Raw genomic sequence first — 27,343 nt, 5'->3', positions numbered from 1 at the left:
ATCTCACAGATTTATTTCATCTGCACTAAAAAAATAAAATTCACCTTTGTTTACAACCGCTACATCAAAATGAACCTCCTATTTATCCAAGTATGGATTATCACATTTTGTATGTCATCTGCATATGCTTTTTTTTACCTCACAGTAACAAACCCAATAGGTTTTAGCAATAAATTAGTTTTTAAAATCAGTTTCATAATACAATATAAACTGTTTACTAAAACATACTAAATTCATGGATATATGGCAGTAGAAGTTAACTGCATCATAGAGGGAATCAAATTAGGAGTTATGATGTATGAATTTCCTAACTGAAATTAGCAGTTAGTTAGTAAGGGCAGGGAATTGAAATACATTTTTACCAAAGCTTGAAACTATATTCTTTCTACAAAAGCAAGAGCCAATTTCCCATCTTGCAAAAGCAAGATTTAAAAATCTGAATAAAGAACTGGACAACTCTTTATCAAATGAATTTCAGTGGGTAAACTTGGAAACTAAGTCAAAGAAAGTGTGTTGAGTAATAAAAGTAAAAGGTAGAAGGTATGTTTATATCTATTTTTTTAAATTGGTGCATTCTAATTATACATAACAGTCAGATTCATTATGCCATATGCAGTTCATATCGATTTTTATGCTATACCTGCGACTGCTTTTTCTCCCAACATTCATCAGTATTTTTATCATCTCCTCTTAAAGTCTTAAGAGATTCACTAAAAAGCTTTATGTCGTCAATTAGCGTGTTAGCTAGACCTCTCAACTTCATGGCAGCTATAAAACTAATAATCATATTTTTTTACCTTAAGACACTAAAAAAAAAAAAATATACTCAAGATGCCAGGACTTGGGCTGGGGAGGTAGCTCAGCTGGTAAAGTGCTTGCCTCATAAGCACAAGGCCCTGAGTTCGATCCCCAGTACCGCAAAAAAAAAAAAAAGATGCCAGGACTAATGGCAGGACCCAGAAGAACACCAACCTCCCTCCATGTGGACTGACCTACGAATTTTCAGACATCTTGAATTTTCATACATCACCACCATGATGAAATGCATCATAAGAAGCTTTTGCTTAAGTATAATCCTGACTAAAGGCTCCAGAGTCAAACTGCTATCAAGAGCCTAAGAAACCCACAACCAACCTGAAAGGATTCCTTAAGACCAGCCAACATGTAATTAGTGGCACTCTAGAGAGAAAAATCAAGGACAGCCTGGCAATGACTCTTTGCTAATGTCTATGAAGAATTATGAAAGAAAACAAGCAGAACATCACAGACAAGGGAGACAAAGCAAAGTGTTAAGTGTACAAGATGCTCTGGCAGGGCCGGCATGCAGCTCAGTGGTAGAGCACTTGCCTAGCACGTATGAAGTCCTGGCTTCCATCCCCATAATCCCCCAAAAAAGATCTGGCAGCCACCTGAGGGCTAAGACCCTCTACAGTGTCACTTTAACTCAGCAATGAATTACAGAGGATATGAGGTCTCTGTTCCTCTCCCAGAGCAAATAGATTTGTATATCGTTAATTTGATTTCTTAAATACACGAGAAAGAAGATGTCCCTTTTGGTAAACTATTGTAGCGTGGTTTTCTGAACCATGCTGTCTCAGTAATAGGGAATGTGAGCCCAATTTCCAAAGGCCCAGTGTCCACTTACCCCACAGCGGACAGAACAAACCCGACTGCTTCCTTCAAAATTGACCAGCCAGACCATAACACAAGTAAGTTTCAATTGTTTCTTTCACCTCTTTACCAATGTTTAATTCTATCAAAAAAGGTGAGACCAGTTCTAGATGCTGTTGGCATCTGAGTGTAGCCACTAATAAAAGCTCAAATCCTCTCTAGTGAATTGGTATTAAAAAAACCAACCAGGAGTATAAGTAATATCAAAGATATAATCAAGCGGCCTATACTATAGCCACGATGTAAATCCCCATCATATGATTTCTTTGAAATCTTCATTTATCTTGTTCCTTTGGCCTATGCAACATATTCATATGTAGTTAACTCTTTTTTTTTTTTTTGTGGTGCTGGGGATTGAACTCAGGGCCTTGTGCTTATGAGGCAAGCACTCTACCAACTGAGCTATATTCCCTTAAGCCCTAAACTTCACTGAACCAAAATTTTCTCAACCATACAACAGCAATAGCAGACAGCAACTATCAATTCATCAGGAAGATACCAAATAGGATCATTATAGCAAAGAGTAAATTAGCGAACAGATTCTTTAATTGGTATGCGCCTCAGCTTCTTCCACTACAGACTATTATCTTCTATATCTTCCTATCCTGCTCAGGGACTTGATCTGGTCACTCAAAGGTTTATAGAACAAAAGATCTAGAACTGGTCTCACAGACGAATACTGTTGAGAATGAGATAATTACATTTCCCCCTACTCCTAAACACATGGTGCTAGATTTCCAATCCACAGTCCTACGCCAGCAATATCTGTATATCTACACCCACACATAGGTCAATAAAGAGACAAATTGCAATTTTTTATACTTACCTTTCCACATCGGATTTCCTTGGCAATCTAAGAAGAAAAAAAAATTGATTAAATATATGCATACCTTCATCAAAATGTGACAATGGCCTTTACTCTGATACTATTAAATACCTTTAGTGTTTTAGAAAGACTGGGTAAACAGCTACGACAGGCTCATGGCCTACCTACTCTTTGTACTTATGAGTTCCCTACAATACGACTATAAGAGAAAAAAACAACAGAGGAACACTTCTCTCTAATCAAAATGCTTCAATAAGTATTACATGAACCTCAAACATTTTTTAAAAGCCAAGTCTCACATCAGCACACTACATCATAAAGAGTCAGGGAAAATATTTTTTTAAGACCAAAATGATCACAGATGCAGAAGTACGACTTGGTTGCCAGCCTCCCTGTACCCAATGGACACTGCAGATCGAAGCAATCCTTTCATATTTTGTTATGGTAGGCAAAATTGCAGGGTAAGCATATGAATGGGTCAGTGTCAAGGGTTTTATGATGATGTTGTAAGGTGGTTAGATGAAAAGATGTATATTACTTTAAAACAGCTCCAGTAGAGTTTTGATTTCTTTTTGCTAGTTCTCCAGTAGTGAGAGCCAACACCAATGTCAACTTTTTCTCTGATAAATTGTACCATTTAATATTCACATCTACTGATGCTTAGAAAAGTCCTCTTCAGCTTCCTGAATTGTCACATTCTGTTAACCTCTGTCCCCATGGTCCGAGATTCAGTGGTCTGAATAATTCCTATACCTATCCCACGTCTGTCAGATCCTGAAGACTCTACACCCAGTCACTTAGGCTCTCTCCCACCCATGTGTCACAGGATCAGAGAAACTAAAACCACTTCCGAAGGCTCAAGGTGCAAGGAAGGGGAACTGTTAGAAATGAGCTCTGGCTTGTCAGTTCCACTATTCTCAGGGAAAAGTGTGGAATGGAAGCAGAAGTTATGATCAGAGGGATAGAGGGAACTAGGTAGGGACTGGAAAGGCTGGGCAGATCAGAGGATGAAGGGGAAAGTAAGGCCCTATTAGGAGACTGCAAATAAAAGCCCACTGGTAAATTCCTTTACATGCAAAAGCTGCTGACAACAGTCCTTGAGAAGCCACAGCCCTGTCCTCAAGAGAGAAAGAAAACGAGAAGGATGGTTGTCTGTAGGAGTGGGAGGAAGAGAAGATCCTTTGGGGGCAGAAAGAACAGGAACCATTGTTCCAGCTCCTCCCACCTGCCCCAGAGACCCTAAAAGGATCATCTCACTTCAGAGGTGCTATCATTTCAGGAACAATGGACAGGCTTTGCAGCCTGCCTCCTCTTTCCCCCAATGCCTTCTAATCTATTTAAAATTCCTTTATGAAAAGAAACCCACCATTTGGGATAAAAGCCTTAAAATGCAAATGCTGGAGGAAGTAAGGTACAGAAACTCATTTGCCCCAAAGTGCAATCATACAGCTTTACATGACTGAGATCCCAGCACTTTCTGATTTTAGCGGGTGGTGGGGGGGGGGGGGGGGAGGTGGCAGACGGAATCTAATTCCCTACAAAGTCAAGGCAGAGGGTAAACTCATATATGTTGGGGGGAAAGGTGGAGGACAAGCAGAAGGCAAAAAAAACCCAGAAATGTGGGGCCACAGCCAAAGCCCAACCAAGGCTGTCCAGTTTACCTTCAAGAGTTCACAGTCTAGCATCAAGTGCTACATAAAAGTAACTGTGTCCCTAAAGACTCTCATATTAGAACACTGGCTCTACATGATACATTAATCCCAACAGTGTTCACCTGGAACAAGGGAAAACACTATTTAGGAACCTTCACAGTAAGTTCTTTAATTTTGGTTACCACAAATCAAAAATGAAAAGTTATTTTATATACCTATGTATCAAGAGCAACAATGACTCTTCCCAGTACATTCTCCATGGTTAACAGTGACAATTCTAAAAATTCACTCATTCATGTACTAAATCAAGAAACAGTTAAGACCCAAGTATGTGTCAGGCATTGTTCTAGGCCCTGGGGAATGTAGTAAACAAATCAAAATCTCTCTCCAAAAGGAGCTTACATTCCAATGACGAGGGGAGAGAGGGCTATGTAATAATAATGTCAGGAGGCAATAAGTTCTGCAGAGAAAACTAAAGCACCCAGTACAGAGAAGAGCATGAAGGGGCAGAATACTACTTTAATGGGTAGTGAAAGGAAATCTTTCTGATAAGTTATATGTCAACTAAGACCTAATGAAAATGAGAAGGCAAATCACACAGATTTCTGAGGGAAGAGCAAAGGCTCCAAGGTGAGATCGTGCTGAGAACTATCAAGAAGGGTAGTGAGCTCAAACAGAATAAGCAAGATGACAGTATTAGGACATGAATTAAAGGCATAGGAGAAGAAAGGCACAGATCATGGAGGGCCTTAAAAGTAAAATGAGGGGCTGAGCCCTGTAATCCCACTGACTCAGGAGGCTGAGGCAGGAAGATCTTGTGAGTTACAGGTCAGCCTCAGCAATTTAGTGAGACCCTGTCTCCAAATAAAAGCAAATGGACTGCAGATGTAGCTCAGTGGTAAAGCACCCTTGGAGGGTTCAATCCCCAGTATAAAAAAAAAAAAAAAAAAAAAAGGAAATAACCACATGTCCTGGTTTGCACAAGACAGTCCTGGTTGGTTGTTGTTCTGACACCACTGTTAATGCCACCTGTTTTTATGCTTAAAAGTGTCCTGTTGGATCATAAACTTTAAGGACACTCTATACATAGGTGATTACAAATTTTTTTTTAATCTAAGTGAGATGGGGAACCATTGGAGGGTTCTGATTAGATAAGTTTTAAAAGGACCGTCTCAACTATTTCATGGGGAAGAAACTAGAGGGGCAAGAGCAGGAAAGACACCCACAAGCAGACTACTACAGAGCACAGGCTGAGGACTGTGTGGCCTGGACCAACACCTGGTGAGAAAGTGTTGGGAAGTGGAGGGATTCTAAAGTGAGACACAAAACTTGCTGATGTGCCCTGGGAATGGAATGTGAAGAAAGAGGAGCCAGAAATTACTCTAAAATTTTTGATCTGAACAACAACAGGAAGAATATATTCTCTGAGAAAGAAAAGGAGGTTTTGACATAGAGTGGGGGATGGCAAGTAGAATCAGGAGTTTGGATCTGGACTTGGTATGTTGAAATGCCCACTAGATTTTAAAATGTAGGCATCTGGACATAACATCTGGAGTTCAACAGAGATGTCTGTGCTGGGCTGGGTGTGTGTGTGTGTGTGTGTATGTGTCGTCATACAAAAAGCGTGGAACTATAGCTATAAACAGAATAAATATACAGCAATAAAAACAGATATTTCTTCTTTATAAACCAAGTCTTAAAAGAATAAAAACAAGACAATATAATTCAAGGAATCTCTACACATCTCCTGTGGAAAAACGAATTACACAGTTACTGATGGCAGTAGTCTTCAACATTTTTTTCACAGCTATACATAAGACAGGTGACCTTCACATACATCAGATTTTCTCATGGATACTCTTGAATTCTTATGAAATCCAACAATAAGCAGTGCAGAGAATTATTGCAATAAATCCCAATCGTGACGGCTATTTAAATTTCTCATTAGACAGGGGTAGATTTCTTTACTTTTCCTGTCTCATTCAATGAAGTGTCTCAAAACTAAGTGAGAATATGCTGTTTCACAGGAGTAAGTCTCTAGTAACAAATTAGTGTGACAATGTACAACCTAATATCTCCACACTAATGTAACTGAAATCCCTGACCTGATGTCTTCCAAAATATCAAAAAATTAATCTACATCAAAACTAATCCTTATTCTTTTTCTGACTTACCTTTCCTGAACCTGGGTTAAAAGATGTAAAACAGAGCCCCCAAATTTTATAGTCTTTTCTTCATGCACTGAATCATTTAGTGTATTCTGATCCTATTCTGAAGGGATTAACACCCTAATCATGCCCCAAGGCATTTCATAGGTGACTAGGTGATCGAAATAACAGCAGCAGGCTGGTTACAAAAAATTTTTTTTCCTTTCTCTAATTCATAAAGACTCAAACATTCTCAAATGTTTCACACACACAAGCTCGCAACTGAAACTTTGAATTATTTTAAATACAATATATCTCCTGCGTTTTAACAGAAGCAATGACCACCTCTATTTAAAATGTATCAAGATACAAAAGATTTCCTGCCTTCGGAATTTTTTAAAGTTTGAGTATAATGTATTCCTAAATACTGTACTGCAATCTTGGGCTTTGGGCTAAAAAGCTTTCAGCCAGAAATCAATAGAGTTCTGTTGGGAATTCGGACAAAAATCCCAAAGACAATCTTCAGCTTAAGTGCTACACCACGCTGAATTAGCCAAGGCCCGGGTATTCCATCGCCAGAAAGACCCCCAATACAAAGCTTCTCCTCCACCTCCCCTGAACCCCACGAGTTCAGAAATTCTAGACTAAGCAGCCCAGCGGAGAAAACAGGAGCCTTTCGGGCAAAAGGGAGGCGCAACCCTGTCGCCTGGGCGGGAAGGGGGGGCTGGGGAGCAGGCGTGGGTTTCGCGGTACTTACAGGTCGGTCAGCACCATGAGCTCCGAGTAGGCCCGGTGCAGCAGAAATTCGATGAGAGTGCTCAATCGGTAGCCCGGGCTAGCCGCAGCCGCAGCGGCCGCCGCCACGGCGGCTCCTGGAGGAGGAGGAGCTGGGGCTGACGCCGGGCCGCCGCTGCCCCCGCCGCCGCCTCCGGGCGGGACCAGCTGGTGGTTTTCCAGCTGCACTGGGGCCATGGCGGCGCAGGGCCGGGCTTGGTGCGGCGGCACGAGATGCGGCCCGTGGACCTCCCGGGCGCTCGGTCACCGCGCCGAAGCAGGCACGGGCAGAGTCGCCGCCGCCTATTGCCGGGCAGCCTCTGAACAGGAAGCCTTGCCCCGGCCACGGAGGCCCGCCCCCATGTAGCGCCGAGCCCGCCGGCTCCAGAGACGGGAGCGAGGGGCGGGGGGAGGCAGGGAGGGCGGGGAAGCGGGCCCGCCGCCGCAGAAAAGCTGCACCTCCGCGATGGCTCAGAGGCCGCTCCGCCCGGCAGCAGCAGCGTCCATGTTGACGGCCCAAAGCGGAAGTCTTTAGACAGAGCGGAAGGGGAACCTGCAGGGGGCCTTCCGATAGCAACCTGTGACTGTTCTCCCCGCCGTCCTGCGCGGTAGCGCTTGGTGGCGGTGGAGGGGGGTGCGTGGGAGTGGGGCGGGGCCGACGCGTGGGCGGGAAAGCGGAAAAGGGACCGCGTGCAGCCGGAAGCCGGGGCGAGAGCAGAGCGGGCCGCGTCACCGCGAACGTCAGTACCCAGTCCTTGCCCTCGCCACCCCCCTCCCCGCCCGCTGTCTTAAAGACAGCAGTTTGCCCCAAGGAATCGGTCATCTCTCCCTAAGCGGGGCACACACACGACCGAGGAGGTCGACTGTAGAAGCTCGTGAGTTGTGGCTTTGGAATCGCGACGAAAATGGAGTGGCAGCGCGCGTGTGATTTTTTTCAGGCCTTTGCTCCTCCCACAGACGTGTTGCGTGGGAGAGAGACGTATTGTCCTTCTTTTCTTTTTTTTTTAAACTGTGGGAAAATGTGCGAGAAGACATGACTCGGGGTAGGGACAGAGTCGCCCGCGAAATGACTTATTTCTAATAGGGTGGGGCGTGTGCTGAGCCCGTTGCCGTCACGAAGAGCCCTAGTGCAACCCAGAAACAGCCCTTCTGCCCTCTGCGGCGGCCTCTCAGTTTTGTCCCTGCTCTTGACATAGCTACCCTGCCCTCCAAGGGCTTTCAATGAATCTATTCCTAACCGTGAATTTTCCCGCGTCAAAATCCACGTTGAATATTCCGCCCCTGCTCTAAAATGATGATTCTCAACCTTGACTGCACATTGGAATCACCTGGGGTTTGGGGGACAAAAAAAGGAAAAAAAAAAAAAAAAGCAGCCCTCTGGGTTCCACCCCATAAAGTCAGATGTAATTAGTCTGGACCTAGGGATTAGTTTCCCTGACGATTCTAATGTGTAGTCACGTAGACATTAACCGATGAAGTGTCAGTTGTTGCGATCTTTTAATGACATTTTTGCAGCTTCAACTCTTAGGTGTAAGCGATGCTGGTGCTGTTTTCCCTATGGTTAGGATACTCTCATTTTATCGGTTTTGTTTTTTTTTTTTTTTTTTTTTTTTTTTTTAATTGTTCGGTTTGGGGTTTTTTAATGCTTTTATCAGTGCATTACAGGTATACATAATAGTTTAGTTTATTCTTTTACTGAGACGAGGTCTCCCTACATTGCCCAGACTGGCCTCGAACTCCCAGGCACAAGCAATCCTCCCACCTCAGCCTCCCGAGTAGCTGGGACCTACAGGACCGCGGTATTGTGCAGGCTACTTCTTAGGTATTCTTGACAGCCTTTCACTTGTCTTCTGAAGGTTTAACCTGAGTGTAATCACTTCTCCCTCCTTTGTGGGCCTAAAGCACAATTACACATATCACCATGATACTTAACAAAATGTTTTAGGATTGTCTGTACCCCCTACAAGTGCAGTGGCTGGAGGCCAGGAACTATCATTCATCCCTATGCAAGCTATCCCTAGGGAGCAAATTCTTTCGTACTTTTGTATTTAATGGAGAAATAATTGTATATGTTGGTGAGATACAATGTGATGTTTCAGCGTATTAATACATTGTAGAATGAGGAAGTCAGGCTAGTTAATATATATCATCACCTCACTTATTTTTTTGTGGTGAGAACATTGAGCTATATACATTGTTAATAACTATAACCACCTTGCTCTGCAGATCACCAGAACTTACTCCTCCCCTCCTGTCTGACTGAAACTTGAACCCTCAGTACAACAACGCTCCTTCCCCTGCCCACCAGCTCTGCCCTCACTCTGCTAACCACTATTCTACTTTCTACTTGACTTTGATTTTTTTAGGTTCCATGTACAAGTGAAATCAATAGACATTTGTCTTCTCTGCCTGGTTTATTTCATTTAATGTAGATCACTTAATGTAGATCACACTAGACTCTACCATGTTGCAAGTGACTGCGTTTCATTCTTTTTGAAAGCTGAATCATATTGTGTATACAGTATACCACCTTTTGAAAAATCCATTAGTTTGCAAACAGGCACTTAGGTTGTTTCTTTATCTTAGGTGCTGTGACTAGCACTTCGATAGACAGACATCTCTTTGGCATATTGATTTCAATTCCTTTTGGTATATATTCAGAAGTGAGGTTCCTAGATCATATGGTAATTTTTTTAGTTTCTTGAGGAATCTCCCTATTGTTTTCCAAAATAGCTATATTAATTTGCATTCCTACCAAGGGTTTACAAGAGTTCCCTATTCTCTATATCCTCATCAACATTTTTCTTTCTTTTTTTTTTTTTTTTAACTACCATTCTAACAGATTAAGGCGTTATCTCATTGTGGTTTTAATTTGCATGAGGAGCAAACAATTTTTATGTTAGGTAGAATTGGACCATCTCTTTTGGAGTTTTGACTTGTTTCATTGTATCAGTATCTCTGTGTTTGTGTCTTTCTCCTGCCCCCTCCCTCTCTTCCTCACTCCCTCCTGAAAACATTATTAACTTCCTTTAAGAAACCTGGTTGTCACCAAGCACAGTACCACATACCTATAATCCCAGCAACTTGGGAGGCTGAAGCAGGAAGAGCCACAAGTTAAAGGCCAGTCTCAGCAACTTATCGAGACCCTGTCTCATAAAATAAAAAGGGTTGGGGTTATAGCTCAATGGTAGAACACCCCTGGGTTCAATCCCCAGTACGGGGGTGGGGGACAAACCCTGGTTGTCACATATACAGAAAAAAAAAAAAAAATAGGTAGTTGTGCAAGGTGATCGATCCTGAAAGTCTTTTCTAACACTGAGATTCTGATTGTGTGTGGCATTCATAGGGTTTTATTTTATTTTTTCCTTTAAATTTTTTTTCCTTTTCTTAAAAATGTTTTTAATTTTTATTTTTACAGACTGCATTTTGATTGATTGTACACAAATGGGGTACAACTTTTCATTTCTATGGTTGTACACAATGTCCATAGGGTTTTAACTCTACCTTATTGTATAAACACAAATATACATCTTGCCTTTTGGCAGCCATTCTGTTTAGCATTGAGTTTCTACCTAGAAGGAGTACAACCAACTTGTAAGTAGAAGGAAAAAAAAAAAAAAATCAATGGATGGGGAAGTTGTTTTAGAAAAGAGAAAATTTCATCCACATCAATTGTAGATTATATTGAGATTCCTGTGTTTGAATAGGTATCTTTAAAAATAGATAAGTTATCAGAAAGGATGACCTAAAGGAAAATAGGGTGAAAATACAGGAATAGGACTTGTGGACCTTGCTCTGCTTTAATATTGAAGACCAGGTAGATAAAGTAAACGAAAATTCCAAGTGGAGTAATACCTCACCTCCTAGATACTACAAGTTAACCACTTGGCAGACACAAAGGGCTAGTAGAAGAAATGAAGGGGGAAGGAGAGAAAATGTTAGCATGTTGGCCTGAGTTACTAAAGGCATGACTCACATTCGAACCACATTTGGAAATAATTTATAATTTGTCACTTGAAAGTCTGTAGTACTGTTTGGCACTGGAATAGAGTTACATACTTTTTTCATTCACATTTTCCAGTTCCTTTGTTTGGACATCCTCTGATTCTGTCACATCTCAGATTTAGAACTAGCAGTGTATTTTCTTAGCTCTTGAATTGACCTACGCGCTTTAGATCTTTGATGAAGTCTATTAGATTTTAACAAAAGAAACAAATTGATTGCAAAACATGAACTGGGGAGAAAAAGCATTTCTTTTAAGTCTTTTTGGTCGAAAAATGAAATTGGGATACGTCTGGTTTCATTTTGAAATTTATAAATGCTGCTCAGACACAAAAGGGTAGGGAAGGAATTGAAAAATATTTTTTCTTCTTATAATATATTGCAATTCCTCCAAAATGGAAAATTCCTCCCGCATTCGTTTAACAGGTACTAGATGCTATATTCATTGTGAAGTTGAGAGAAGGAATTTACAATATTGTGGGCATGGTCTGATCAACCTAGAAAAAAACAAGCATGCTTTAATAGCTTTGCATTTAGAAAAAAAAAAAAAAAAAATCCAATTTCTTAGTGAGGTCTCTAACGCCATTAGCAGAGCAGTACTTTCCTGCTTCTTTCTCCCCTGTCCCCTGCCACTGTTCCTCTTACTCACTGCACCATAATGTCACTGAGTCTGTCTAGTATATGCCATTCCCTCTCACCTTAGGGCCTGTCTGCCATTCCAGATACTTCAACAGCTTGTTGCATGGCTGACTTGTCATTCTTCAAGTACCAGCTTAAGTGAAAATCCTCAGATATTATATCGGCACGTGCCAAGGAAGTTCATTGCAGCACTCTTTGTAGAAACAAACAAACAAACAAAAAGCAATCCTAACTGTCTCAGTAAGAGAATGGATGATTAAATTACTATATTTCTACAGTGTTCTAATGAATTAGAGCTGCTTGCACCAATGTGAATACATCTAAACACCAATCCTGCCTGGGTGCCATGGTGCATGCCTGTAATTCCAGTGGCTTGGGAGGTTGAGGCAGGAGGATCTGTGACTGTGAGAATAAATAAATGTGTCTTTGTGTGTGTGTTCAAAGCCAGCCTCAGCAACTTAGATCCTAAGCAACTCAGTGAGACACTGTCTCCAAACAAAAAATAAAATGGGTCGGGGATGTGGCTCAGTGGTTAAGCACCCCTGTGTTCAATCCCCAGTACCAAAATAAAATTAAAACCAATACTGAATGAAACATTCAGTCTTTTTTGATACTACTTCTGTCTTCTTTCATAGCATGTAAAATAATTATGACATATTGAAGTATAAATGAGGATGATATACACCACCTTCAAGATTGTAGGTACTTCTAGGAAGGGGTAAAGGATGAGGTGATGCTTTGTTGGTTAGCAGTTACTAGTTAGCTAATGGATTTTTAAAATTAATTGTTGTTAATTTTATAATTATATATAATGGAGTCATTGTGAGATGTTCATACATATATGTATCATGATTGGTCCCTTTTATTTCCCAGTGCCTCCCCTTTGCTTCTTTGCCTCCCTTTCCCTGACCCCCTTCCTCTACTGTACTGGTCTCCCTTCTAAGTTCATGAGATCTGCCTCTTTTTTTTTTCCTCTCTAGCTTCCACATGTGAGAAAACCTATAACCCTTGACTTTCTGATTCTGACTTATTTCACTTAACATGTTCTCATGGATTTCTTGAAGAAAATATGACAGTTTTGCTATCTGCTAAATCTGGGGATAGAAATATGATTATTTCGTGTATTCTGTATGTTTCACTATTAAATATTTGATCATTTTAGAACATTTAAATTAATGCTTGTCTTAGTATAATTTACACTAGTTGCCATAACAAACTCCAAAATCTCAATAACTTAACACAGTTTTACTTGCACTCCCAAAGTTCAATAAAGATGTACCTAATAGGAGGCGTAACCATTCTGGGAAGCCATTTTTCTAGGACTTTGAAAATAAATAAATGTGTTTTTGTGTGTGTGTGTATTTGTATGTGTCTGTCTCTACCCACCTTCCGTTAACCACAGTTAGTCGTATGGCCCCATTTGAAGGCTAGGGAGCTGGCAAATAGTCTATGTGCTTACAAAGGAAACAAAATAGTTTGATGTATATATAGCATTGTTTTTAACCACAATATTAAAATAGTTCCCTCTTTTTTCCCCTCAGGGCACAACCTCTGAAATCAGCCTGCTTAGATCCAAATCCTGGCTCTACCACATACCATCTGAACTCTTTCCATCAAGTTATTTCACTTCTCTGGGTCTCAGTTTCCTCCTCTGTAATAATCATATTTACCTCAGAAGACAATCAAGAATAAAAGAATTCACATTTGCAAAGGGCTTAAAACAGTAAGTGACTTATAAATATTAGCTATCATCATCATCATCATCATTTGGGAGCAATGTCTTATATTTATTCACCTAATAATCCATGAACTTTTTATCTTCTGTATGCAACATGATTATCTTTCTGATATCCCCAGCACCAACCTTAGTGCCTATCTATTGTCTTTGCTGAATGAATGGGACACGAATATTCCTTCACTCATGTTCTGTTATTCTATTTATATTGCATTAACTTTTATAGAATTAAGACTGACGTACATATATTTATATGGAATGAAATGCCAGGAGTTTCTTTTCAAATACTTGAGGAAAAAAAATGTTGGGGAAAGTAAATGAAATAAGATTGGAAAAATGTTGATATTGTTCTGTTTTTCATTATGTTGATAATTGTTAAAGTTGATGATAAATACGGGGGGCTCATATTCTTTCTCTTCTGTATATTTGAGGATATATACAGCAAAAAGTCTTTTAAAAACAAGATTGGGCATGAGTAGTCAATTAAAGGCCTAGATCTTTTTTCTTTCCTAATGAGCAACCTTTAATAAATACCTACTCAATCTTTCAGATTTTAAAACATTTTTGTAATTTTCTAGAATGTTTAACACTAACATAAAAGAAGGCTATAAGGAAACTTCAATTATAACTGCTGCCAAACAGATGAAAGTGTCAGTTTAACACTTGTGGTTTTAGGCCTTAAAAAGACTGTTTCCAAGGAGATCTTAAAAAAATTTACCCATGGGCTGGGGCTATAGCTCAGTTGGTAGAGTGCTTGCCTCGCATGCACAAGGCCCTGGGTTCAATCCCCAGCACCACAGGAAAAAAAAAACTTACCCAGATGTATAATCTAGCTATTTTCTAGCTGTGCTGAAATGCAACCTCTTGGAAATAAGTGACCCCTAATGGGTGAATAAAGGAAGAAGAAAACAAGCGGCACCCTTAGAAATAGAAGGAGCTGGGCACAGTGGCAAACACCAGTAATCTGGGGGCTTGGGAGGCTGAGCCAGGAGGATCGCAAATTCAAAGCCAGCCGCAGCGACTTAGTGAGGCCCTAAGCAACTCAGCAAGACCCTGTCTCTAAATAAAATATAGGGGATGTGACTCAGTGGTTAAGCAGCCCTGGGTTTAGTTTAATCCCTGGTACCAAAAAAAAGGAGCCCATTTAGAGTATAATTCTATTCTTCCTTAAGAAATGAAAAATCTTATCTTGCCTTGTTCCATCTTTGTTAGGCAAGAGTCCCCACCTCTGTCTGGCAAGGTGTAAGCCTGCCATGGATAGGGGCTGAAAGTAAACAAGATGAGAGGGCCATCAGCGTGGTAGCGCTGGTCTCATGGTCCCTATTTCTTGAGGAGTGATGCAACAGGCCCACCTGGAGACCAACATGCACAGGAGGTGTGCCACAGCTAAGGACCAGGGCCACAGGCTCCAGGCCTTAATTCTTATTAGTCTGATTGAAGCAAGGTTGTTTTGGTATATGCGAGGAAGGAGCTGAGGTGTGATCTGTGGCAGACAGTTCTACTGTCTTCAGGCATGGCTGAAGAGTACTACTATTGTGAGGGTATTAGGCTTAGCACACAGCTGGATCCAGCCACGCCTGTGTCAGTGTTTCTGTTTCATAACAGGACGATGGGGATGCTAAGCCCAGCACAGGGTCTTATTACCAATTGCAGCTGCTGCCTGACTGGGGTGGACAAGGGGTTTTATGATGCTGCAGTACTGGATCTAGGGGGAAAAGCGCATTAAATGCTCCCCTCCCCCAACTCCCAATACCTCTTGGGAACTAAGGTATTCCTTCCTCAGATGTCAGGGTTCTTGTTCTTTCCATGGCCACATTGTTCTAAGTCAGTGGCTATTATTTCTCCCTTCGCCTGGGCCTCTCCCACCTGCAATCTGATGGGTGATGGCTAACTGAGCACTGTGTTAGAACTTGCAACAAGCCAGGATGTCCCCCTGATATTGCCCAAGCAGGCCAGTACAGGTGTCGTCTAGGGTTCATGAATTTCAACACCTGATAATTCTCCTTGTGGTCAGCAGTCTTCCATACCCGGCAACTGAAACCAAGTGGTAGCAGAAACAAAAGACTGCAGTCATCTTCCTGTGTTGCCTGATTGCCACCTTAAGATGAAGCCAGTCAGGCTTTCTAGCCACGAGGGCCATCAGAATTTAAAAAAAAAAAAAAAAACTATACCAGTGACTGGAGGTTGTCAGGGTGGGATCAGATATGAAGTGCTGGTCTCTTATTCCTCCTCCCTTCCATCTGACCTTCCCTGAGCAGTGGGAAATTTTAATGATAATTGATCAGAAAAAGTATTCCATCATGTGCATATTCTAGGAATATCTAGCACAGATAGTCACAGATGTTTATGAGAAAGAAAAAATTTAATAAACAGTTTCACTTTTAATACCGATAAGTTTAAATAATAGCCTTTGTTACTATGCTTACAAGATAAAAAGAATGTCTTCTGATTTTAATCTACAAAATTAATGCAAGCCAGTGTTCTGGTTGAGATATGACTAAAACCAGACTTCTCAAGATTTCAGCTTCCTAAATCTCCTATATTGGTTTTATGGATCAAATAAGTTATTGTTTCCACTGAATATTGAAGAGTACAAAACATAAAATAGTATTTTACTAAATGAAATTTTAGTTATAGATGTCATTTAAAAGGATTTGAGCTTATAAATTTCTTGTAAGTCTACAGATCATACGGGCTTAATGTGTTAGCTAAAATTATAATTTCCAGATCTTTAGTTAACATTTGCTAAAATTTTAAATATTAGGCTGAATTCATTGACAATCTGTGGATATTTGGACAGTTTCTAAGTAAAAGAATATATAAAACTTTTGGTCACTAACCATAGTTTTCATTTACCCTTATTTTCATATATTATAAAACAGGTACACATTAAAATGTTCCAGTGCTTTGGATGATGTTATAGGCTTATTTTGCCACCTTAAAATTTATAAAGATAATCTAAAAAATGTGCTCAGAGAAAATTAGTTAGATGTTTCTTAAAATTAGTTAGGTGGTTTTCTAGAGAAAACAGTTTAATTATTTAGATTAAAGAAGATAAAAATAATCAAGACTATACATGATATAGTAATTACTTAAAATACAAATATGTATGCAAGAAAATGGATATGATTTGCCCATTAAGGATACTATTTGTTAAAATAGGTATTTCAATGTAATACTTAACATTGTTCTATTTAATATACTAAGTCTAATTATATTTTTAAAGCTAAAGCCTTTCATTTTATCGTATCTTTATCTAGCTATGTATTTATGTCCAAGCACATTAAAATGGAAGAATATTAAGGAATGGTGTCATCAAAAATCGCAGAGTAGGGTACTCCCTCTACAAAAGCAACTGATGAGCTAGGAAAAACTGTCACAGTCAACTTTTGCAGAACTTCAGAATCTGGTCAAACCAACCAGGAGAAGACTTATTGAAGACAAAAGCACTGAGGTAAGAGAGACCCGCCCACAATCTCCCACACCCCAGATGGCTGGCAGCCCTGAGAATAACAGCCCATACTCCTGTGGCAGGGTGCTAATTTCCAGAGGGACAACATGAGCCATCATCTCAACCCCTCTGTTGCGATGGGTTTATACTTGTCCAGTGGTTCCCTGAAGGACTGGCACGAGGCTTACCTGCGCTTCACTCCACTCAGTATTCCCAGGCCCAGGGAATACTGAGCAGCTTTTGCAAAAAGCATTCAGAGGCACAAATATTGATTGTCATAATCTGGGATAGGGTACAATAATCAAAACGATAAACAGACTGAAAGACCTAGGTAGGAAAAGATTGAGAAAGGGGATATGTGGGGGACTAAGGACTTTTAAAGCTCCCACTTAGCCGCACGCCTGTAATGCCAGCTGCTCAGGAGGCTGAGGCAGGAGGATCACGAGTTCAAAGCCAGCCTCAGCAAACGTGAGGTGCTAAGCAACTCAGCAAGACCCTATCTCTGAATAAAATACAAAATAGGTCTGGGGATGTGGCTCAGTAGTCAAGTGCCCTTGAATTCAATCCCTAGTACCCCCTCCAAAAAAACTCCCACTTATACCTGGGAATCAAGAAAGCCACATTCATGCCTGGTGTGGTAGCGTAAGCCTATAATCCCAATAACTTGGGAGGCTGAGGCAGGAGGACCACAAGTTGGGAGGCCAGCCTCAGCAGCTTAGCAATACACTGTCACAAAATATAGAATAAAAAGTCTGGTGGTGTAGCTCAGTGGTAGACTGCCCTTAGGTTTGATCCCTAATACTGAAAAGAGAAGAAAAAAGGCCACATTCATGCCCAGAGCTTGTTCCATGTTCTGAAAAGACCCTAAGCATTCACCTCTGACTGGTCGCCAGGCTCCAAACATCAAGATATAAAGATTAAGACCAAGATTTTAGGTGACCTGGCCCACCATCAAAGGAGTACCCCAACACAGAGCCAGTCTACAAGGACTGAGAGAGTGTTTGTGTATTCTCCCTCCTCCTCCTCCTGTTTTTGGCACTATTTCAGGAAACACTGTCCAAAGACTTAACCATAAGCTAACAGACCAGAGACTTCAGTGCCACGTGACGAACAATACAAACTTTACCAAAATGGTTTTGAAAAGTCACTAAAGCAAACAAAAACATATAAATCAATGAAATAAAATTTAAAGTCCATAAATAAGCCCATATATCTATGGCCAATGATTTTTTTTTTTTTTTTGGCGGGGGGAGGTGCTGGGAATTGAACCCAAGACCTTGTACATGCTTGGCAAGCACTCTACCAACTGAGCTATAGCCCCAGCCTACCAATGAATTTCTTGACTCACAAAATTGCATACATTTATGGTTACTATGTGATGTTTCAATGTGTGTACACATTGTATAACATTCAAATCAAACATCATTGCAGTAAAAACATTCAGTATCCTTTTTTGTAACTTTTTGAAAATTTGCTACACAGTGTCATTATCTGTAGCCACCCTACTGTGCAATAGAACACCAGAACTTATTTTTCCTAACTGGAGCTTAGTACCTCTTGATTAACTTCCACATCGCCCAGCCCCCTACTCTCCTCAGCCTGTTTACCACTATTCAACTTGGAACTTCTGTGAGATTAACTTGGTTTAGATTCCACTTGTGTTTGTCCTTCTGTGCCTGGCTTATTTCATTTAGTAACTTCCAGTTCCATCCATGTCACAGTGGCAGAATTTCATCATTTTTATAACTGAATAGTATCCGATTGTGCATATATGCCACATTTTCCTTATACATTCATCAGCTGATGAACACTTAGGTTGATTCCATTTTTATTGACTGTCATAAATAGTGCTGCAAAAAACGTAAGAGTACAGACAGTACTTCAACTTACTGATTTTATGTCCTTTCATTGTGTACCCAGTAAGGGGATTGCTGTTCGTATGGTAGTACTATTTTGAATTTTTTCGAGGAAACTCCAGACTGTTTTCCTTTATGACTGAGTTAATTGACATTCCCGCAAGTAGTATGAAAGCCATTGCTTTTGTCTACATTGGTGCCCATACTTGTTATTGTTTGTCTTTTTAGTAATAGCCATTCGGCTAGAGTGAGGTAATACCTCATTGTGGTTTTGATTTGCATCGCCCTGATGATTAGTGATGTTAAGAATTTTTTTCATTTACCTGTTTGGCCAATTGATTTTTGACAAGATGCCAAGACCATTCAATGGGGGGAGATGTCTTGTTAGCAAATGGTGCTGGACAGTTGATGATTCACATGCAAAAGAATGAAATTGGACCTTTACCTTATGCCATATACAAAAGTGGGTCAAACATGTAAATACAAGAGCTGCAGCTTTATAGTTTTAAGAGAAAACAGGGCTGGGCACGGTGGCACACACCTGTAATCCTAGCAGCTCAGGAGGCTGAGGCAGGAGATCTCAAGTTCAGAGCCAACCTCAGCAACAGTGAGGCCCTAAGCAACTCAGTGAGACCCTGACTCTAAATAAAATATAAAAAAGGGCTGGGAATGTGACTTAGTGGTCAAGTGGCCTCAAGTTCAATCCTGGTATCCCCCCACAAAAAAAGAAAAAGGAAAACATAGGGTTAAATCTCATGCCCTCAAATGTGGCAATGAGTTCTTAGATCTGAAACCTAAAGCAAAATCAGTATAACAAAAAAATTAATATTGGAATCTTGTGCAACAAACGACAGTATCAATCAACAGAGTGAAAAAACAACTTATAGAATGTCACAAAATATTTGCAAATCATATAAGGGTCAAATATCCAGACTACATATAGAACTCTTACAACCTAACAAAAGGTAACCCACCTAAAAATGTGCAAAGGACTCGAATAGACATTTTTGTAAAAAAGATACACAAATGGCCAGTAATCCCACGTAAGATGCTTTAACATCACCAGTCATTAGGAAAATACAGGTCAAAGCCACAATGAGGTGCCCCTTTGCGCCTATTAGGATGGCTATTATAAAACAAAACCCAAAAAATAATAAGTATTGGTGAGGTGGTGAAGAAATTGGAGCCCTGATACATTGAGCGTGGGAATGTAAAATGGTACAGCTGCTGGGGGAAGAGAGGTTGCCAGTTCTTAAAAAAGTGAAGCATGTAATTACCATATGACCCAGCAATTTTGCTCATGAATATGAATAGGTATATATGTGCATATGTACATTTTCCCCAAAAGAATTAAAAACAGCCAAACAAACACATACCAACATAAAAATGCTCATAGCAGCACTCTTTACAATATCCAAACGATGGGAACACCCCAGATGTCCACCAGCCAATGACTAGATAAACAAAGGTGGTATATCTGTGTAATGGAATATTATTCAACCATTAAAAAAGAAATGAAATATTGATACATGCTACAACGTGGATAAACCTTGAAAACAGGCTCCCCGAAAGAAGCCAGGCATAATAGGTCGCATATTGCATGAGGCCATTTGCGTGAACTACTCAGAATAGGTAAATCCTTAGAGACAAAAAGCAGCTTAGTGGTTACCAGGGAGACGGCACAGTGGGGAGTGACTGCTTAAAGGTGTAAGGCTTTCTTTTGGGAAGGTGAAAATGTTTTGGAACCAGGTAGATGTAATGGTCGTACAATACTATGAATGCACTAAATGCTGCTGAATTGTGCACTTTAATTTTTTCTGATGTGAATTTTACCTATATATAAAAGTATATTGCTGAGCACAGTGATACATGCCTATAATCCCGGCTGCTTGGGAGGCTGAGGCAGGAGGATTGCAAGTTCAAAGCCAACCTCTGTAACTTAGCGAGGCCTTAAGCAACTTAGTAAGATCCTGTCTCAAAATAAAAAATAAAAAGCACTTGGAGATGTGTCTCAGTGTTTCAGTGGTTAAGTGCCCCTGGGTTCAATCCCCGGTACCAAAAAAAAAAAAAAAAATACTAATTATATATATATTATATATATATAATATATAATTATATAATATAATATGATATATAATAATATATAAAATATAATATGAAATATAATATATAATATAATTTTATATATTATATATATTAAGAATATTTTTTAAAATGTAGTTATGGCAGAAATAATTAAGGGTATATTTAATATTGATAGATTTATTTTAAAAGGTATATAAATATACTTTGCAAATTATTGTGTAGATGATTTTTAAAATGTTAAACTAGATTTGGGTTTTCTTCTTCATACAATAGCTCAGTGATTCTCTACCTGGATAATCGAGGTTCCCATCATGATCCATTTTCAATGTCATAGGACATATTTTGTTAAGACCCAAAATACTCTTTTTACTCCTTTGTACTTCTAGAAAACTCTTGAATAATTTTGACAAAAGTTTCTCATTTTTAAGTAAGTTCCTGAAAAACAGTTAAGCATTACTGTGGTTTTAAAATATTTATAACTGTGTTAGGTTTTTTAAAGCAACCACTTATGTTAGTGTCTTCTGCCTCCTGACAGGTCTTGACTCTGTCTTTCCCTTATCAGACCCTGAATATGAAATAATAAAACTGTTAAAGATGTCTTTCATGCCTAAGCTATCTTTGCATTTCCTGGAATGGCCTCAACAAAAATTTGCTCCTTCACCTTATAAAAAAGGAAATTAAGAGAAATGCTAGGAGGTTTGTTTCAGCATTCTCCACACTTAAGTAACTCAGACCTGTTGTAAATTAAGATTGTGGGGCTGGAAGGGTCTAACAAATCAAAGGCGTTCAGTCTTCCTTGGTTCCTTGTGTGTAAAATAAACATGAGGTTCATTGCAGTGACTGCGTGCTTTCGGGTTAAAGGGAATGTACTCACATGCTAGCACACAGATTGGTCCAAAAGCTCCCACAAAGGTATTTTCTTTCTGGGTTCCAGTCGCCTTGTCAATCAGGGGCAATCCTGTTATACTCTAAGATAGAAAACAAAAGGTACTGGAAGTTTGCCAGTGCCCCTGCTGTGCCTACTGTGTTCTTGCTGCTGGGGCAATTTGGACTATCCTTATAAATTAGTTGTGTTATACCCCAAGAGAGGATGCCAGTCCCTTCTGTTCTGCTAGTGCTGATTAACAGCACATTAACTAGAGTACTCAGTCACAATACCAAAGCAGAGATAAATTGACTAATTTTTAAACCAGCATTGGTGGGAAAACTTCTTTATTATCATTTTATTTTTTATTAGTCCATATTAATTATACAGAGTAATGAATTTCACTGTGGCTGTTCAAACATGCATGTAACATATTTTGATTGTTTCCACATCCCCCCCCCCATTACCCTACTTATCCTTCCCTCCCCCGATCCCCTTCCTTTTCTGTAAGAGTCTCCCTTCTACTTTCATGTCATCTTGGTATTTTCTAGATTCCACATATGAGAGAAAGCATGTGATTCATGTCATTCTGAGTCTGGCTTATTTCACTTAACTTGATGTTCTCTAGTTCCATCCATTTTCATGCAAATGATATGATTTTGTTCTTTTGTGTGCCGAATAATACTCCATTGCGTATGTATACCACATTTCTTTATCTATTTATCTGTTAATGGGAACAAGGACTGATTCCATGACTTACCTATTGGGAATTATGCCACCAAAAAACATGAGTATTGGGCTGGGGTTGTGGCTCGGTGGTGATGCGCTCGCCCAGCATGGGTGAGGCACTAGGTTCCATCCTCAGCACCACATAAAAATGAATAAATAAAATAAAGGCATTGTGTCCATCTACAACTAAACAATATTTTTAGTAAAACAGTATTCTGGTATCTTTATAGTATGCTGATCTTAGTTCCTTGGGCTTTATACCAAGTTGGTGGGAAAAATTTAAATATGTAGCTAAGGAAGTTTCTAGTGCATTTTCTACCTGCCTATGCCATAATTCTGTCAAAACTGTAAAGATGGGATAGAAACTGGAGCCAAAGCCTCAAATCTCCTTTAAAAACCTCCAAATATGCTAGGCACAGTGGTGCATGCCTGTAATCCAAGTGGCTCAGGAGGCTGAGGCAGGAGGATCGAGAATTCAGAGCCAGCTTCAGCAGCTTAGCAAGACTCTATCTCTAAATAAAATTCAAGATAGGGCTGGGGATGTGGCTCAGTGGTTAAGCACCCCTGGGTTCAATTCCTGGTGCCAAAAAACAAAACAAAACAAACAAAAAGACCCCGATCATAATATAAAATAACTGCTCCCAGTAATTTCTTCAGTTTTTATCTTCAGAAGTTGAACAGTTCACTTTACCTCATTCTTAGAAGCCTCATCAAAATTCTCCACAAGATCTGGAATTCCACCTTCATCCTCCTCTCCAGTAGCAGCAAATGGTGCTTTTCCATCCACAGATTGTTCGGGCAGAGCTTCAGCCAGTCTCCTTCAGCTAGTCAGACTGTCTACCAACAGCTGGTTGAAGATGCTGGGTAGCATTTCCGTCAGCTGCGTTGTCTCAGCGTGGCCTGTAATGGTGAAGACATTTGCTGCCAGAGATGCCTGAACTTTAGGGTGGTTAAAGTGGACCACAGTTTCTTGGTTTGTAAACATACTCACCTCTTCAATAACCACAGATATTGTTTCCTCATACCTTCTTTAAGGAGAACTGAAAGTTTTTATTATCTGCTGTAGCTGTTGTCTGAACCACTTTTCCGTGAGAAGTTCCTTTCCCACCAATGTGTATTTGTGCCGGAAGTTGAGTGAGTTTTTCCTGGTTCATAATAGTTTCTTTCATCTTGTCAGTGGAAATGGGGTTGTGCAGGGGGCTGGGGTTGGTGCTCAGGGGGTCTCAGGTGGACCAGCTAAGATGAGGCACACTCACGTGGGGACACAAGATAGCAGTTCAAGTTTGAATTCACTTTCTGCCCAACTTCCTTTAGTACAGATTCCTTGTGATAAACCAGTTGGTTCCTTGGGAACTGAACTTAACATTTACTTGATCAACAACAAGGAAATTTCTTTAAGAATGTAGGTAGTTTAGCTCATACTGCCGTGTCCGGATCTGAACCTTTCAGATTGGGGATGAGACCTGTTGCCTTAGTTTAATTCAGATACACCTGGCTTCTAATGTAAAAGTATACTATAAAGTCTGATTATAGAGCCTGTTATATATTCTGTTTTTAAAATATTTTTTCAGTTGTCAGTGGACCTTTATTTTACTTATTTATATGCGGTGCTGAGAACTGAACCCAGTGTCCCACACATGCTAGGCAAGTGCTCCACCTCTGAGCTACAATCCCAGCCCAAGCCTGTTATATATTCTGTACAGCTCTCTCCACCGTGCCCAGCCAGGGGAGAGATTTGTACAGAATTCATTTTGACCTCCCCCAAATTTAGCCCATTGTTTCTAGAAATTTTTGAACAAGATAGAGCCAGAGGAGAAGGAAACTCCAAATTCTAAGCAAAAAGTAAAGCTTTGAGAGAAAAGAGTGGTCCTCAAAAAAATACAGATTATGACTTGAGTTTTGCTTTGATACAGGTGAAGGATGCCAAAATTAGTTCCTTTGAATGTTATCAAAAGATTGTTGAATTTCAGATACTGTTGAATGATAGGTAGCAGAATAGCAGCATAGTCACTAAATTTACCGAAGGTCAGTTCTTCAGTAATCTCATTTGTAAATATGTTCTTAATTTCACAAAGCTTTATCTTTTTGCTAATCCAATCACCAGAAATGTATCTTCTGTCCTGAAACCTAGACTGTATCGAATCCAAACTAGTCGACTTTGAGGGTCACAAGATAGAAAAGTACACGTGCATGAGTCTGTACCCTGAAAAGTGACATTGGGTTAAACATTTATCATCCCCTGGGAATCATTGTATAACCATTTTTTCACAGCAGAAAAGTTAGATGGCATTGCCTTATATTTGGCAGCAAAGTAACAGTTCTGTCATACTGAATTTCCACATCACTCTGTTACTTCCTCTTTATGGATGTTGTATTCAATTATTCTGACATTGTAGGTCATGATTTAATGTCAAAGCATTTTCTCTTTGACAACAGAACACTTTTCTAGATAGAACAAATAATAAATAGATTTAGGAGACCATGCAGATACCTGCATTGATGAGTAGTGGCTCTGAACCTTGGCCCATCTGTCTCTGTTATGTAATTGTCACTGCCCATTTACAAACTTGCCCAGTCCTAGACTGACCTCAGCCAAATACTAGATTGTGTTTCAAAATCATTAGGACTGTTGGCTGTGACTCAAGAAAAACAGAATAAATGAAATCTAGCCTAAGTGAAAACCAATTCTGCTTTATTTTTTGAAATTCTCAAAGCCCCCATATCTCCCATTGTTTCAGGACTGAGTTGGGCCACAAGAACAGAAAATCTGGCTAACGGTGGGCAGGGATTCGTTTTTCTCATACATCAAGATGTCCCGGAGATTAGCAACTGCTGGGAAATGGTTCCGTGTCTCAACTGTGTCAGGATCTTTCGCTCAGTAACTTCATGGCCGTGAGATAGTTGCTGCAGCTCCACATTTAGCATGAAACAGAAGCAAAGAAATGGTCCCAGAGTATTTGTCCTTTCAAAAGCAAAACGTTCCCAGAAGCCCTCCAACAGATTTCTGCTTGTAGTTCATTAGTCAGACACAGTGTAGTATAGCCACTATTAGGTGCAAAGGAGGCTGGGAAACAAAGGCTTTTGGAGCCCTTATAATGGAGACCAGGTGAGAGTAAGGCAGATGGGAACAGATGTTGGCTTAGTCCACCAGCCCATGGGAAACACGTGGAATGTTTTTGCTGTTAGGTCTATTCAATGGGACACAGGACAGAAAAATTAGGAAGGAAATAAAAGTAATTCTGTCTGGGAAGTTCAAAATCTTGTTCCATTTATTTCACCAAAATACAAATCAAAGCTACCATTCAGGCCTATTGACTATCATTTTAGTGTACTATACGATGTGACCCAATTTCATTTCTCACTAACATGCATTTGCTCACGCTGTTAGCTCAGCCATAATGGACCCCTTTTCCCATTTCTACATATTGAACATTTTGTTGGTTCTTTACAACCCAGCTCAGATATTATCTTCCATGAAGTGTTCCCTCATCTCCCCAAATGGAAATTATTGGTGAACTCCAAGGCATGTTATCGTCCAAAGTAACAATAACTTGAGTACTTCACACAGGGTAGCTCAATGTTCACAACCACCCAGTGAGATAGGTATTGTGTCACCATTGTGTGGTTGCCGACACCAGCACTGTCAAATGCCAAAACCCACTCACTTGACAGGGTGCCACACTGCAGACCCCTGACTGCAAATGGATAAATTCAGGTAGAAATGGTGTCTTATTCACCCTTATACCCTCTCCTCCACCTGTACCTTTCTCACCCACTGCCTTAGAATTCAGAGGTGCTCAAAACGGTGTTTTGGTTTGCTTGTTTCATTTTGTAGTACTGGAGAGTGAACTCCAGGCCTTGCACATGCTAGACAGTACTCTACCACTGAGCTACATCCCCAGCCCCCAAAACAATTGTAAATTGCAAATTGTAAAAGCAAAGTGAAGGCTCTATCATATGCAAACAACGGAGTACATCAGAAAAAGATTAGAAATCAAATCACCGGGGTTCAAATCGTGACTTCTTTGAGCAAGTTATTTACCTACCCTATACCTCAGTTTTCTCACCAGTAAAACAGGAATAATAACCCTTTTCCCTATCTTATGTTTTATTGGGTTTAAATGAAATAATACGTATGATATACTTTAAAAAAGTCTTTGGCACCTAGTAAGTGCTCAGTAAATGTTAGCTTCAATTTTTCCAATAGCCTGTGTCCAAACTAGGATAAAAGATCCTAAGAATAGGAAGACCATTTTCAGATAGGCCCACTTAACAGGCCAGAATGTAAATACAACTATGAAAAATTTACTGAGTAATTCTCTTTGTGTCATATAGTTGTTCCTGTTTCATTATTCAAATTTATTTTTCACAAACATGCAGCATCAATGACTCTAACTCCAAACCCCACTCCAATAAAAGAAGAGCCTTAGCAGACCTTCAGTTATTCAGTTCCATGTTCTACCTATGCCCCTCACATACTGAGATAACCCAAGAATTGATCTGGACTTTTTTTTTTTTTTTTTAACAGTATGCAACAATATTTACTTCATTTGTTTTCTTTTTTCTTCCCTCTTGATTCATTTTTATGTTGCCATACCCTACCTTCAAATACCTCTTTCAAAAATAGTTTACATATCAAAGCACTGAATAATTTTGCAATTGACAGGGTCTGAGGAAAAGTTTAGAGATGCTAAATAAGCAAAAAATGTTTTCATTTCACACTCAAGGTTGAATGCTAGTGAAGCTAGGTATAGAATTCTAGAATCAAAATAATTTTCCCTCCGAACTTTCAATATACTGTCTCATAGCGTCTATTGTTGCCAATTTCACGTTCTTTTCTTTATAGGTAACCAGTTTATTTTTCCTCTGAAAGTTTTAGGATTTTCTTTAAATTTTAAGATCTAAAATGTT

The 27,343-nt window shown here is 39.8% G+C and overlaps 2 protein-coding genes and 1 pseudogene across 5 annotated transcripts in view; 1 reads left to right on the top strand and 2 right to left on the bottom strand.

Annotated features, from left to right (window-relative positions):
- The window catches only part of MED14 (mediator complex subunit 14), a 73,089-nt gene extending 65,512 nt beyond the window's left edge, over positions 1–7,577 (bottom strand). The window contains 2 exon segments of the mRNA XM_079122813.1: positions 2,498–2,524; positions 7,054–7,577. Of these exon segments, the coding sequence (XP_078978939.1) occupies positions 2,498–2,524; positions 7,054–7,268 (242 nt within the window). The 5' untranslated portion in view covers positions 7,269–7,577.
- A 249-nt stretch (positions 7,578–7,826) lies between these two features.
- The window catches only part of LOC306650724 (uncharacterized protein), a 135,370-nt gene continuing 115,853 nt past the window's right edge, over positions 7,827–27,343 (top strand). For all 3 annotated transcript variants that reach the window (XR_013760990.1, XR_013760991.1, XM_079122980.1), the window contains exons 1-2: positions 7,827–8,113; positions 13,253–13,434. The gene's annotated coding sequence lies outside the window, so the exon portion shown is untranslated. The remainder of the gene's footprint in view (positions 8,114–13,252; positions 13,435–27,343) is intronic.
- LOC306651410 (transcription factor BTF3-like) lies at positions 22,579–26,065 on the bottom strand (annotated as a pseudogene). The gene has a single exon. The product of its transcript is annotated as a transcription factor BTF3-like (transcript).

The sequence above is a fragment of the Sciurus vulgaris genome, assembly GCF_902686455.1.
Source record: "Sciurus vulgaris genome assembly, chromosome: X".
Lineage (NCBI taxonomy): Eukaryota > Metazoa > Chordata > Mammalia > Rodentia > Sciuridae > Sciurus > Sciurus vulgaris.
This window is presented reverse-complemented; position numbering and strand designations above follow the sequence as displayed.